Genomic DNA, 13,421 nt, shown 5'->3' with positions numbered 1-13,421 from the left:
AAATAACGAGTTTTGGATTTATTCGAGATTTAATCGCCGCACGAAACGTTAATTAATGAGTTAATTGAAACACCTAGTTTTATGCTTTATAAAATTATGAGAAATTAGGTTTAAGCTTAAATAATTATTAAAAGCCTAATTTTTTAATTTGAGAATTTTATATTAAGGTTTGGTTTAATTCGGGATTAAAATGCATTAATACGTTACACTTAATGATTAATTTAAAAGTTCTCGTTTTAGGCTAAATAAAAATATGGGAAAATTCTTGTAGGCTTAAATAATTATTTGGGACATTTTAGAGTCAATGAATTCATGAAAAAGTCAAAAACGGGAAATTTTACGTCTAGGGGTAAAACGGTCTTTTTACACCTAAAAATTAGTAAACGTCATGGCAGTGTCCTGAATGCTGTTTTATATGCTAATATGATTATTTGGAATGTTTATAAATTTTTATATGTTAAAATGTTATTTTTAAAACGTTTATGGATTTTATGGTTTAATTATGGACATTTAAAAGACATGTTGCATGCTTGGTTTAAAAGAAAAACGTTATATGCATGTTTAAATTTTATAAAGTGATGATAATATGAAACGTTGAAGGAAGTGAAGTAATTGTGACTAATACGATGATATGTTGGAAATTTCGTGAGGGTTATGGTCCCAGTGGGAGCCCGACGATCGTGTTTCCTTGGATACGGACATGTAGATGTATACGATGATATGTTAATACGTAAGGCCAAGGCCCAGTTGATCGGTGAGAGTGTTGCTGGTGTCCCCGCCGTCCAGTACTGTGGTTACATGTAGATGGATCCATCGCCCAACACGTAGACGTAGACGTAGATGAACACGAAAGTCACAATTAACGATCTGAATTCAACGAAAGGGAAAAAGAATACGTATATGTTGATGATGATATGAATACGTTGATGATGATATGAATATGAATATGTTTATGTTTTTATTTAAAAGTTTTCTGCATCATGAAAATGTTTACGAAAATGTTATGTTTATGTTTATGCATCTTCATGAAAACGATATTTTAAGTACAAGTATTTTTCACTGTTATATGTTAACTGTATTATGTATTACTCGTTATCAAGAATATGACGTGTTGAGTCTTTAGACTCACTAGGTGTGATTGATGCATGTGATTATGATAATAATCTTTATGGAGGTCTTGATGGTTGACTTTGCTGGACTGAAGGTGCACATAACCCGAGGACCGACGCTAGTTTTCCGCACTAGTTATTATTTATGATTTTAAGTAATGTTAAAGTTATTTTTACATCTTTTATTTATGTTATGAGAGATTTTTGAGAGGTTATAGTATGGGCTATACTTTTCAAATAATGTTTTTAGGTTGGTAAAATGTTTGACGATTTTATGCTTTAAAATATTTTCCTTTGGTTTTTAAATGGCAGTCGGATGTTTGTTTTTAAAATGATATCAAAAATATTTTATGGTTCGGCCGATGCTAAGTGAGGTTTAAAAAAAAAAAAAAATTCTAGCTTGTTTTAAGAAAACGAATAGCAGATGTTTCAGTTTCTGATCTATTCTTTACCGGCCAAACAAGTGTGTGTCGTATATAAATTATGAGAACTCAGTCCTAATAATATATGATGATCTTCACTATGTGTATATATTTTATTAGAGCGTAAATTTTGATAAAAGTTGACATCGTTAGTACTTTTTTTTAAGTGCAAAAATGTATACTTGACATGATGATTTTCTTGCGCATGTGGGTAATCTGCGAAAGTCAAACCACACACTTGTACCTACATTAATTATTGTTCATTCTCGTAGAAAATTGTTGTTGGCTACATTTTTCAGGACAGAGTAAATCCAAGTCTTGTGCTCCAGTGGCTTCTTCCTCCACCGCGCCACCACCTCTAGAAGCTAGCTTGCCACCGTGAGTAGTCTGCAGCTGGTGAATAAGAAGATCAACAGTGGAAGAGAAAGAAAACAGAGATGGAAATTGGATCTCAACCTTCCCAAGGGGCATTGCATGCATGACAAATCTGATATTTATATTACTAACTAATAGGAAAACTGAACTATTTAACTTTGTTAAACAATATATGTCTTAGAAATAAATAAAATTCTCAATTACTACATATATAATGGTCAAGATCTTTATCTGTTAGTGCTTTAATATGTTCAAATCATAATAAATTTTATATTTAATTGATGTTATTAACTCTGATATTTGCTTAATTACGTCCATCAGTGAGTTTAATTACGATTTTTACATGAATATTTTTTATCGACAAAATGAAATAAAAGTAACTATAGATACCATGCCATCACTCTTGTGGCAAGTAAAGAATGTTTTCATTTTCTTTTATATATTTCCTGGGTGGGTGGGTAAGGTTTTATATTATGTTTTACGTTTTTTTATTATTTAAAATATATATCGTTTCATTGCATACTTTTATTATTTCTTTTACCGGATTTATTTTTAGATTTTTTCCTTCTAATTAAATAATTAATTATTTTATGATTAAAATAAAAAAAAAATCAGTTTTCCAAAGCTATTTAAGAAAATCTTGTTTTGCCGCGTTGAAAAGCATAACTACCCCCCCTTTCATCCTTAATTAATTTCTGGACTCTGCGTTAGCCCTAATTTCATCTTCTTCGCTGCGCTTAAAGGTCGCCTCAGTGTTTCGTATTTGCCATATTTTAATCAATAATCACGCCATTATTTGAACCTTCCCATCGACGTTTTCCTTTTATCGTGAAAAATGTAAGTTCTCTTTCCTTTAACTTATATCCAGTAGATTTTGTTGTTTTTTTGTAATCTAGTGGCTTTTTTTTATAATCTAAATCTGCATATGTGTGTGTGTCTTTATTGGAAAGAAGATGAGAAGAGATAGATGCTAGCAATATAGGGCTTTTTTTTTGTTCTGACCAAAGTCTGATGAATGGAGTTGTCAACATTCAGGGGAGTCATTAAGTTGGAACTTCGTTGTCCCCAAAATGTAAATGGAATGGCTGCCGATCCACAGCCTGATTGGAGTTTTGATGACTTACGATCAGAGCTTGATACAATTGAAAAGAAGCTCATCCCGAGTTTAGATTTTTCTGCACCTTTTGACAAGAAACGACCTAGGTAATTTTTTGTTTTGCTCCATTATTTGATGTGTACTGGTCTTAAATTTACCTTACTTTGTTCATTCAGAAATCGTTGCAACACAAGGGGATTTGCGATGCATGTGTCAGATCATGAATTGGGTTGTTCTGATAATGACGTTGAAGAGGAGGTTGTTAACTCATCCATGGTTTCGGGCAGAAAATTTTCTTTTGAAGAACTCTATATGAGGTTTGTGCTTGACTACATGAAGGGAAGTGAAATAGTATAGTAGACTAAATGTCCGAAAGAGATATTCAACAATAAACATTAGCATTTTGGTTACTCCAGTGTATGAAATACAAATATTCTGGTAAAACCCCCAAGGACAATTTTTTTAATAATGATTTTGTATAGGCTTGTTGTATTAAAGATTCATTATTTTTCCAGCCTGATTAACAAGTTTGGTTATTAGTGTGTACCAGGTTGTTGATCACTTCTTTTTTTTTTTAATTTTTTTATTGCAGTGATGATTATGATTATGAGTTACCTGTTTATGCTCAATGCCAATTGATGGATAAAGTGGGGTTAGCAGAAGGTGCACTCCGTGAGCTAAGTTATGAATTTCAGCTTTATGTTTCGGTGAGTAGACGTACTTGATTTGTGTTAGATGATTTGGGAAAAGGATAATAATGAGGTTAATGATTCCAAACTGTCTTTTCCCATCTTTCTAAATAGTTTGATGGATTAGTGTGTGCTTGCTCTAATTTTTTCGTTCATTCTATTAACATCGTGGGACTAATTGTTGTTGTTGTTGACCTTTCTTACCATTTTCTTGACTCAGGAGGAAGTGAGAAATAAAATATTAACCTTAGAGACAAATTTGGTAAAGGAAAATGAGAAGTTTGCTTCTCAAATTGCTGAAATTCATAAGCATAGAAGGACACAACAAGAGAGGGAGCGAAAATTTGATTTGCAATATCACCGTACAATGTATAACCTTTTACACTGTGTACCTCGGATCTTAATTTTCGTTATGCTTCCTATTTTTAAATATAGAAGTGGGATTGAGACTTTCTAGCACGGCATATTCTATGTATGCTATGAAGATATTCCTTCTTTTAGCAACTTTATTTGTAGTGTAGTTTTTCTCCCATAGTAAATGGCAACCTTTTGTAACTGATTACCTGACAAAACTCAATGAATTTGTTACTGTTTTGAGATTATAAAGGTTCCAGGACACTTAAGACAACTGGAGGGTCCTTGAGGTGTATGGATATGATTGGCATATGAATTCAATTTATTCAAAAATTGTTTAACATATCTGATCTTCATCTCAATTATGATGACCTTGATATGAATTTTCACGGTTATTGTGAAGTGTTTAGCTAGGTTTTTAAGGTTGTATTCCTATCATTTCTACTCCGATAATTTGCATTGGACGAGAATACTGCTCTTACGAATTTATTGAATTATGGCATTGCAGAAGCACTTGATAATCACCTTACAGCTGTACAAAGAGATCATGAGCACATATCACAACTAGAAGAGAAAAGAATAAGAGATGATGCAGCCCGTGAAGAGGCTAAAAGGAAAGAGAAGACTCTCATTGAAGAAAAATTATGTAAAGAAAAGATCAAAGCCGAAGAAGAGGTTCTTTCCGCACCTATATCATTTAAATATTTCTGTATATTTTTCCTTCTCAGCTTCTGCAGCAGCTAATTCGTTGCCCTTGGGAAATTTGTTTTTCCCCCATGGGAATGAGGCAGATGTAACAGTTATTCACATATGTGTAGTTTTTCTGTCCAAAGCTTCTTGTGTATAACGATAAAAATGAGAAAGAACTTTTAGTCAATGAAAAATCTTCAGATATCACAGCTTGGTATTGTCTTCCATGTCTTATTATCATGTTGTGTATAAATCTAATCTGAAAGTTTCCAACTATTGAGAAATTGTTCAGAAAATAATTGCTACTAAATTGCACACCAAATGATGGATGATGCATTTCATGCATTAGATTTACCAAGAAAATTAGTTGTAGCAAGGCTTATGTGAATATGCATCCATCATCCACTATTTGTTTCGTAACTTAAATAACTTTTTTTTTCCTGGTACATTTGAATGATTGAATCAATGTAGGCTAGGCTACATGCTGAGAGAGGTGAAATAGATAAAGCGGCTGCGGAAGCTGAGAAGCAATCTATAGAAGGAAAAAAACATGTTGAGAATCAAGTTGCTGAATTAGCTGCTACCAAAAATGTTGTTGAAACTTTAAGAAATGGTGTTCCTAGGATAGAAACTCTTGGGCAGGTCGTGCCTACCAGATTTGACGATAAGAAACAGGTTTCATTATCAGGTATGTGGGACAATTATGTTGATAAAAAAGAATTTTGACTTTTTCGCCATTCTAATCTGAAGTTTCAACCGAGTCTATTTGGCAGGAAGAAGTATGACAAGAGCTTCAAAAAATGTTTTAGAATTGGAGGAAAAAAGACAACGTATTTATGAAAAGTTAACTATAGAAAACGAGGCTCTTAAAGCAAGTTCTGATAAGGTAAATCACTAAGGATGATTCGAATTTCAAATTACTAGATTTTACTATACTATGCATTTAAATATCTTTACAAGTTTATAGAATCGTTTGTGCAAAATAAGCAAGACACATAAGGTGGTCGCAACTTTGAATAGATCATCGCATGCTAGAGTAATGTGTTTGATGGTTCTTGTGATTCATTATCTCTCTATGATGTCCATGAGCACAATGTCGATGATATGTCATTTATGAACCACGATTGTCTGTCCTATCCAGGGTAATCGAAGAACTGGACAGAATTTCAATAGGCTGATTAAAACCATCTCTGCTACTGTAGAAAATGTCAGGTCAGTCGGATCTTATCATTCTTTCATTTTAACAAATCAGTAAGTCTTTTACTTTGCTGTTCATTAGTTTTTATTCTCCTCTGATAAAAAAAATCTTATGTTATGTGCAAATTGCATTTTTTTTTCAACAGAACAAAAGCAGATGAATTGTTCAATTTAATCAGTAGTCCAGAATATCCCCAATCCATCAATATCCTGTCCTTTGCAGAAAAGATATTGTTGTTGAGTATTACTTGAAGGGGTTACCGGTTTTCATTTCTTTGTTTGATTGCAGAACCAATTTGATATTTAATAGATTATAGGCGGAGGAAACTTTCATCATTGTGTTCAGAGAATGTCTAATAAATATGTGCTTACTTAGGGAGTCATGATTTTTACAGGTGGTCTTCAACTGTGAAAATTCTCAAAAGAGCGATGGATTCATTTTTGCATGTAGTCGTGTCATTGTTCTTGTCACCTCCAAGGTAAACTCTGCTGTGAAGAATTCCATACTACTTGTTATATAATTATTCTAAGTTGTTATCATGAAATCAATTGTTTGCTAAGAAGTCTTTTTATGTTCTCTTCTTTTGCGTAAGATAAGTCTTTTCTGTGTCTGGATTTGTATGTTTGTGTCCATTGAAGCAGCAATTTAGCATGTTGATCCTGGATAATGTGTAATTTGATAACATTTTATTTTATTGAATACAGATTCCATTGGCTTTGGACATTCTCTTGGCAGAGTTGAATAGAGTTTGCATGTACACTGTGCCCAAATATGTAGAATACTCTCCCGTAATAAATCTAACTCAATATTTTAAGAACTTGTCTTTTGTTTGTTTTCGATTTTTCCTTGTTATGGTAAGTATGGGCAGTTTCATGTACTTTTTAAGTTCTCTGCAAGAGTCACATGGCTTGATTGGACTCTTAAGTTCAGAAACATTCTTGTTCTCTTTTGGCTTTTCGACAGAGCTGCTGCTGTAAATTGATACCATATTTATGTTATCTTTTATAGGTATTGTTTCAAACCAGAGAAGCTTATTTCAAAGCTATTGGCTACAAGGAAATATATGGTAAGATCGAAAACACTGATAGTTATGTAGAGAGATTGAGTTCGATCATGAGACTCTATGGAGCTTTAGTACAGGTTTGGGTGCTCTGTGACTACTTGAGCTTTTAACCATAATTACCCAATGCATTTTAATGGTACGAGACAAGATTGGGTTCTGATATTCTTGTTTTGGCAGACTGAAATTGGTGGCTTTCAGAATCTCCATGGACTTAAAGAAGGTTGGGCATGGCTTTCACGGTTTCTAAATTCTCTCCCGGCTAATCTTTATACAGCAGTTGCACTACAACATTTTCTTGAAGTAAGCTGGCATTTGCCTTTTCACATATATTTTTCAATATTTTATGCATAATGATATGTAGTCATTTAAGAACGTCTAGATGTCAGGATACGCTCTTTACCGAAGATACAGAAATCAGTTTGAGAAGTTGCTGAGGATCATTGCTCGTGACTTCCTCAAAGCACTAAAAGAGGGTAATTCAGATTCAGTAAATGCAAAGCTGATCAAGGTGAAAACATCCATCATTAATTACGTAGAGTCAAGCCGGTTCAAGAAGGAACCAGAAGGATTGCAGCTGAGAGGCCACTTGGATTCGAATGATTTTTTTTTATGTTCAGCCATTATTTCGAAATCTATTGATGTGCAGTTAATCTGATCGATCATGTGTATCAATTAGTGTTACTCGACAACTAGAACACAAAGGTTGAATGTTGGGAAATGTTACTCATCCATCAATCATGGTTCCCAATTAGTATTGCTGGACTAATAGAATCCGAAGGCTTTCAGAAATGTTGCCTAATTTGGCTTCATCCGCTTGAATAGTGAAGATCCTCCCAAAGTTTTTAGAAATTGAAGAAACAAGTACACTTAAGAGTGTTGAAAAATCGACAACAAACAACTACTCGGATAGCTGTCCATATGTTCGACAAGTGTTAACCATTGCCCTTGGCAGCTTCCTAGGATTATGGTCATAACCAAAATTTTACTTGTATTTTTTTGATCATCTATAATAGAAAAAAGAAAGAACGAAACATCATTACGTGTTATTCATAGAAGTGGCATACTAATTGACCATAGATCAATTCTACTTTTGATTTGGGAGTGTTGATCACACCTCTAATTCTGAACATATTGTTCATACCAAGTGACAACAATATATTTTGATCGTAATCTTGTGGTCAAATAGTGTAACATGGTTTAAGCAATCACCTCCGGAATTGGTGTCACAACTATGCTCTAAAGATTATTTTTTAAACATTTAAATTAACTAAAAAGTTTTAATAGGAAATCATTTGATCTGTTTATGTAAATTGATGTTGTTTACCTATTCATAAATAAGAGTAGATAGCATTGTGGAAAATCGTGTCATAATTGAAAAGGACAAGTTGATTGATAAAATAATTTTTTGACGATCGAAGAAGTGAGCTATACGATTACCCAAGGAAAAGTTGAAACGAGATTTTATATGTTTTTTTTCCAAAAAAAAAAATGTTATTAGAGATTTTACTTAGTCACCCATGGCTACTAATAATCCACTCCCGTTCATTATTTTAATAACAATATGTTATCAAAAATATTAATTTCAATAAATTTTCTCTTCCACGGGTTTCTCTGATTTCGTAACGCTGGACACTATATACGCATAGGGAAAAAAATATTGGAAGAAGGTTTCAATAAGAATGGAAAAGGTAATTTCTTAAATACAATACTCTAATAAAATATAATAATTTTAATTTTACAATATGTATGTGCGTGTGATTATTCTCACATATGTATGTTTCCCAAAATAATAGTGATTGATCACAAAAATGACATGTAAATAAATATTAGATTTAAAACTTAAAGGTTAGGTAGATGTACCACACAACCAATTACAGAATCAACGTATAAAAAATAATTTACAGAACTAAATTACGTGCAAGAAAAATAAGGAATTTGTTTTCCGAAAAAATGATATGATCAAGATGGACTAACGCAACCTCTACGCTTGATTGCGATGATACGTGGATGATGATCCATGGAGGTTCCTTTCAGGAAAATGGAAACTTTCACGCTCAAATTTCAACGTCTTCATAAGGAGGCAAGCAAACGGCCAGATATCTGTAATACAGCAATTCTACTCGAGGAAAATATAAGCACCAGAGCATCTACACGCACGAAAGATATCACATCAAATACCAGTCTTTTAAGTAGCAAAAAGTAAATAATATCCCTTCCTGTTCTCTGTGTGCGTGCGCAGGGAAGTGAGTGGATCTCAATTTTTTTAAAAGCAACCATATTGTTTGTTACTTGGAGAAGAGAACCGAGAAGAGCCTGAGACACTTTGCCTCCAGGGAAGGGGGCCAAAAGTCCTCCACATGCTTGATGGCAATACAACCTAGAGCCTTGTGTGAACAAATGGCAGCCACCTCTTTGCACCCAAAAATTTCCCATTGCACCAGGGTAAGACTTAAGCTTCATTCCTGCATCCATCATTAGTAAAAGAAGTATTAATCTAGAAATCGTAAAAATTTTCACCCAATGCTCCGTGATAGAGAGCAAAATTTGGAAAACTTCTTAAAAATATCTATACAAGTAAATTGATATTTTCTTCTGGCCCTTTAGCCTGATTTGGATCTGACCAAAAGAGTTGGAACCAAGCTGTCCCGTCACTCCACTCAAGAAAGCAATTTTTCTCTCACAAACTCAACAGTTTAGCTTATCTACAGCATCTTTCATCTCAGTTCGGTGAATCTGCATGAGAGAATCCGACTGTAAACTCAAACGTTGTACCTGCTTCACAGTCATCACATGCCAAGGAAAGCTTATTTTCCTTTACGAGACCCCCAATAATCAATTTGAAAGTCACGTCATCTGGATAAACACCTATAGTTTGCATCTCTTCATATAGATTCAAGGCTTCACTAACTTTAAAATATTTACAATATCCATTGATGAGAGCATTATAGGACACAACATCAGGCTAAACTCCCTGTTCTAGCATATCATGGAAAGTACTGTGAGCCATTCCTATTCTACCTGTCTTACATAGATGGTCAATAATAATGGTATATAATGCACGACTTGGAATTAGACCCATCTTTGTCATCTGCTCAACAAGGTCCCTGGCTGCACTTGAGTTGCCTTCTCTCAGAAAGGCATCTATGAGAATACTAAATGTATCCACATCTGGAAAGATTCCCTTCCTCCCCATCTCCCACAAGAGTTTATAAGCTCTGCTGGTACGACCAACTTTGCAAAGTGCATGTATCACTGTGTTGTAAGATACAACATCTACAACTCCTTTGCCCTCCATCTTATTTACTATCAACATGTATGCCTTATCTATCATGCTGGCTTTGCAGAGACCTTTTAGGAGCGCATTGTAGCTGTAACTGTCAGGTTTCATCCCGCCCTTCTCCATCTTCTCCATTAATTTTTCTGCCGCATCTAACATTAAGTGACCACAACAATAATTTAACAACACATTATGAGTGATTAAATCAGGCTCACACCCATTCCTCTTCATATAAGTCTTAATAGCAAGCGCCTTGTCAATCCTACCAACCTGACAAAACCCGTGTATAAGCACATTATAGATTACCGTCTCAAACCTAAGTTTTCCCCTCATATTCCCCACTGTGAGTTCATAAGCCAAATCAACCTGTCCACTCTCACTTAATCCCAGCACAAGTGCCCTGCATGCCTTGTTATCCGGTTCCAGCCCTTTCTTGATCATCATTTTCCACATTTCTCCGGCCTCCTCGTATCGTTTGACTCTACACAATCCACTAATTATAATAGTATAGCTTACTTTATCAGGTTCTCGCCCCTTCTCTCCCATTATTCTCAACACCTTCAAAGCATCATCCACTATATTCTCACTACACAAAAGATTCAAATAAATGTTATAAGCCCAAATATCAGCAACGATACCAATGGTATCCATATCATGAAAAAGCCTGTAAATAAGCTCAAAGTTCTTAACTTAACACAACCCGGAAATAAATCTTGAATAAGTAAAGGAATTCAAAGAGAACCCTTTCGGATTCATGGAGTTATAATAATATTCAGCCAATTCGAAACGCTTGTTTTTCACCAAAACTCCGAGAAATCGATTGTAATCTATCGGAAAAATTCTGCAATCCGAGGAGGACATTTCGTCGAACACCTGAACTGCCTGATCAATTAGTCCGGATCTGACAAAGATAGAAATGCAAGAACGGTATATATGGCGCTGTGCGCCAAGAGTTCTATACATTATCAACGTGGGTTTCTCAGAAACTTAGGCATTTGAGCTCCGCTGGAGAAACGGGAGTTGAAAAATATCCTTACTACTTGGTGCTCAATTTCAATACAATAAAAGAACACTTATGCGCAGGTGCTACTTCCGCCGGGATCGGCATTTGAGTTTTTGCTCCACCTCTTTGCGGCGGAGAACGAAAGAGAAGGCGGGGAGTCGGGGGCCCAAAATCCAAGTCCGAGCTCTGGATTTGAAAAATAAAGAGAATGGGCCGGGCCTTGCAAGAAGCGGCCATCTCACTTTCTGTTTGGCGGCTCTTCTCCATCTTCGACCCTTAGACAAGAAAACACTCTTTTTTCTTTTCTTCTTCTTCTTTAAAAATTATTATTATTAATTTTTATTTTTATTTTTGTTCGTAACCATCATACCACCATGGGATGCTGTGTTAGAGATTTTTCTCAAAATCGTGTTTCTATGTGTATATAAACATGATATATAATATGCAGAAGCTTAAATCGAGTATTACCTCCGGCCATTGAAAATTTTGATTTCTCTGCTTTTCTTCTCGGTTGAAGCCTTCTAAGCACTCTTCCCTCTCATTAGATGATGTATATTTCTTTATGAGGTGTGTATGCTTAGGGACCTCAATCATCTCTATTTTTATGCATCTCATACCATCAACGAGAAAAATAGAGAGTCTGAATATTAGAAGAAGAAACGTGTACGTATCTCAATTTCTGAAGTTGAGCACGTTTGTCAAAAGTTTTCGTCAAAAGTTGTAGGCAATGGCCGTCGTCATTTCCTACACGTCTGTTCTTCTTCCTTTCTAATATGTGTCATATTTTTCTTACATTCTCCCACTTGACACATATATCTCATTTATCATAGGAGAGAACAAAATACATGAATCATGGCGATAGATCATCTTAAAACGAATATTATCTTCCATATATTAAAACGAATATTATCTTCCATGTATTACAAACCAGTCAAAATCAATATTTTTAAATTCATGTTCAAGCACCCCCAACGATTTTTTGCATGTTAGCCTCGCCTTCAACTTTAATATGAAGATTTGAGAGAGAGAAGAAAGACGCGCAGTCTGAATGATGAAGTTGTCAACATTCAAGAGAGTCATTAATTTGGAACTTCGCTGTCCACCAAATATTAATGGGATAACGGCGATCCACAACCTGGTTGGAGCTTTGACAACTTATTATCAGAGCTTGATACGATTGAAAAGAAGATTATCGCGAATTTAGATCTTTCTGTACCTTTTGACAAAAAGCAGCCTAGGTAAATTTTTTATTTTTCTTCATTATATGAAGTTTATTGGTTATAAATTTGTTTTACTCATTTCGAAACTTGAGAGTTTCAAAGGAGAATTATTGCAGCAACTTGCCAATATACTTGGTTAGGGTTAACTGATTGCCATGATGTGTAGTCTTTGAAACTATACTTATGAAGCTCAAACACAAATTTGTTAGAGTAATTCAATTTCACAGGTTTGCTAATAAAAAAAGATAGATCATTGTCGAATTTCAGCCTAGACAAAATGACAAAAACATTGGGATTGACGGCGTGTACTACTTCTGCTCCTTTCTGCACTCTCTGCGTTAGCCCAAATTACATCTTTCTTCGCTGCGCTCAAAGGTCGCCTCAGTGTTTCATATTTTAATTTCATAGTTGAACCTTCTCAAGGTGTGTGCCCACTAATATGTTCCCTTTTGGCGAAGAAAAAAGATTATTTTGATAGAGATAAACTCTTGACATAAACTGCAAAATCTCAAGTTGTATTTGGATGGAGAGATTTGAAACGAAATAATTTCAAAAAATTCCACTTACGTTAATAATGTTTAAATATATGGATACGATGTTTCTCACATATTATTCTTAGTTATTTTCATAATAATTTGAAATCAAATCCTCTATCCATATAGATCGATCTTTCAGTTTGGATTTATCACACACTGACATATAAATAACATGTATATATGTTTATTTTGATATAAGTTGATTTAAACTTATTATTAATTTTTTAATGCTCAATTGAAAAATATCCCAATAAAATGTTTTCTGCACCTTTCCGAAATATAATTACAATTTTCCAAAAGTCGAATGCCCCTTTTCATTTGTTTATTCAAAAGCAAGAATTTCACCAAAATCTTCTTATTCTCTACTCAAAAGTCAAACGTTCATGTTG

The 13,421-nt window shown here is 34.3% G+C and overlaps 2 protein-coding genes across 2 annotated transcripts; one reads left to right on the top strand and one right to left on the bottom strand.

Moving 5' to 3' along the window:
* The first annotated feature begins 2,819 nt into the window (after positions 1-2,819).
* On the top strand, positions 2,820-7,677 carry LOC140822164 (mRNA export factor GLE1-like). Its single transcript, XM_073182909.1, has 14 exons — positions 2,820-3,109; positions 3,179-3,319; positions 3,595-3,709; positions 3,912-4,079; positions 4,514-4,720; positions 5,207-5,423; positions 5,509-5,621; positions 5,877-5,947; positions 6,079-6,160; positions 6,328-6,411; positions 6,638-6,721; positions 6,942-7,073; positions 7,174-7,296; positions 7,376-7,677. The coding sequence occupies exons 1-14, from the start codon at positions 2,922-2,924 to the stop codon at positions 7,649-7,651; spliced, it is 2,001 nt and encodes a 666-aa protein (XP_073039010.1). The 5' UTR covers positions 2,820-2,921; the 3' UTR covers positions 7,652-7,677.
* Positions 7,678-9,779: 2,102 nt separating this feature from the next.
* Positions 9,780-11,114, bottom strand: LOC140822138 (uncharacterized). Its single transcript, XM_073182888.1, has one exon. The coding sequence runs from the start codon at positions 10,922-10,924 to the stop codon at positions 9,959-9,961; it is 966 nt and encodes a 321-aa protein (XP_073038989.1). The 5' UTR covers positions 10,925-11,114; the 3' UTR covers positions 9,780-9,958.
* Positions 11,115-13,421: the final 2,307 nt, after the last annotated feature.

The sequence above is a fragment of the Primulina eburnea genome, unplaced genomic scaffold (assembly GCF_022965805.1).
Source record: "Primulina eburnea isolate SZY01 unplaced genomic scaffold, ASM2296580v1 ctg739_ERROPOS11973397, whole genome shotgun sequence".
NCBI classification, from domain to species: Eukaryota; Viridiplantae; Streptophyta; class Magnoliopsida; order Lamiales; family Gesneriaceae; genus Primulina; species Primulina eburnea.
This window is presented reverse-complemented; position numbering and strand designations above follow the sequence as displayed.

Excerpts from the sequence above, each read along its gene's own strand:
- LOC140822164 (XM_073182909.1), top strand. The coding sequence starts at position 2,922 with ATGGAGTTGTCAACATTCAGGGGAGTCATTAAGTTGGAACTTCGTTGT. Across the intron at positions 4,721-5,206 it reads AGATCAAAGCCGAAGAAGAG|GCTAGGCTACATGCTGAGAG; the intron begins GTTCTTTCCGCA and ends GAATCAATGTAG. Across the intron at positions 6,161-6,327 it reads TCCTGTCCTTTGCAGAAAAG|GTGGTCTTCAACTGTGAAAA; the intron begins ATATTGTTGTTG and ends TGATTTTTACAG.
- LOC140822138 (XM_073182888.1), bottom strand. The coding sequence starts at position 10,924 with ATGGATACCATTGGTATCGTTGCTGATATTTGGGCTTATAACATTTAT.